General features: G+C 68.5%; 1 protein-coding gene across 1 annotated transcript in view; it reads right to left on the bottom strand.

Annotated features, from left to right (window-relative positions):
* LOC113490601 (exocyst complex component 3-like protein 2) overlaps window positions 1-1,067 on the bottom strand; it is a 12,881-nt gene extending 11,814 nt beyond the window's left edge. Inside the window, exons 1-3 of the mRNA XM_026867123.1 lie at window positions 996-1,067; window positions 489-596; window positions 138-388 (exon numbers count right to left, since the gene is read on the bottom strand). Of these exons, the coding sequence (XP_026722924.1) occupies window positions 138-388; window positions 489-596; window positions 996-1,039 (403 nt within the window). The 5' untranslated portion in view covers window positions 1,040-1,067. The remainder of the gene's footprint in view (window positions 1-137; window positions 389-488; window positions 597-995) is intronic.
* Between the last annotated feature and the right edge of the window lie 6 nt (window positions 1,068-1,073).

The raw sequence follows: 1,073 nt of genomic DNA, 5'->3' as shown, positions 1-1,073 counted from the left end.
GGGGGGGGGTGGAGTGAGGAGGGGGACAGGTGGGCAGGTGTCCTGGCACCCATGGGTGACACCCTGGCTGGGGCCCAGGGGATGGGAGGCCACCCAGAGCACTGCACCCATGGGTGCTGCCCAGCTCAGCACCCAACCAAGGGGCACCATGACCATTGCACCCATGGGCGTCACCCAGATCAGCACCCAACTGGTGGGCACCTTGCCCACACCCTGGTCCCCTCCCCAGGCCGTCCCGCGCCGCGTGGGCACCTTGAGGTCCTCGAAGAGGCGCTGGGTGAGGACATGGTTGCAGAGCCGGGTCACCTTGTCCAGGGCGGCGTGGGCCTGGCGCCGGGGCTCCTCGCTCTCCGGGTGCCCAAACTGTGCCAGGCGCTCGGTGAAGGTCCTGCAGTGGGGAGGTCAGTGGGTGCTGCTGGGGACCCTGAGCACCCTGAGCACCCCAGGGACCGGGGGGGGTGGGGTGTGTGTGCTTAGGGTGGCCTCACCTGAAGGGGGGACAGCAGTTGACCAGGGCGATGGCCCGGCTGGTGGCACCATCAGGTGGGGTGGCCTCACCGGGGGCCTCCAGGAACCGCTCCACCTTCCGCTGGAAACTGAGGGAGCTCACACGGGTCACCTGTGCTGGCACTTGGGGGATACAGCACCCAGGGAACCAAACACCCAGGGGACCTGGCACCCAGCGAACCCAACACCCAGGGGACCTGGTACCCAGGGGACCCAACACCCAGGGGACCTGGTGCCCAGGGGACACAGCACCCAGGAGGGGACCCAGCACCCAGGGAACCCGACACCCAGGGGACACAGCACCTGGGGAGCACCCAGCAGACCCAGCACCCAAGGGACCTGGCACCCAGATACCACACTCATCCTGTGCCCCCTGTGCCCCCCATGGCCACCCCAGCTCTGTCCTGTGGCTCCTGTTGCCCCGCGCCTGGTGTCCCCACACACCCTCCTCACGTCCCCCATGTGTACCCGCCTTGTCACCTGCCCACCTGTGCAGGAAGGCCACCAGCACCCCCAGGAGGCTGTGTGCCATCTCCCTGCCAAATTCCGGGGTGATCTGGGGGGCT

The sequence above is a fragment of the Athene cunicularia genome, unplaced genomic scaffold (assembly GCF_003259725.1).
Source record: "Athene cunicularia isolate RWA unplaced genomic scaffold, athCun1 SCF_168, whole genome shotgun sequence".
Classification (NCBI taxonomy): Eukaryota; Metazoa; Chordata; class Aves; order Strigiformes; family Strigidae; genus Athene; species Athene cunicularia.
Note: the sequence above shows the minus strand (reverse complement) of the source record. Positions and strands in the feature narration are given on the sequence as shown.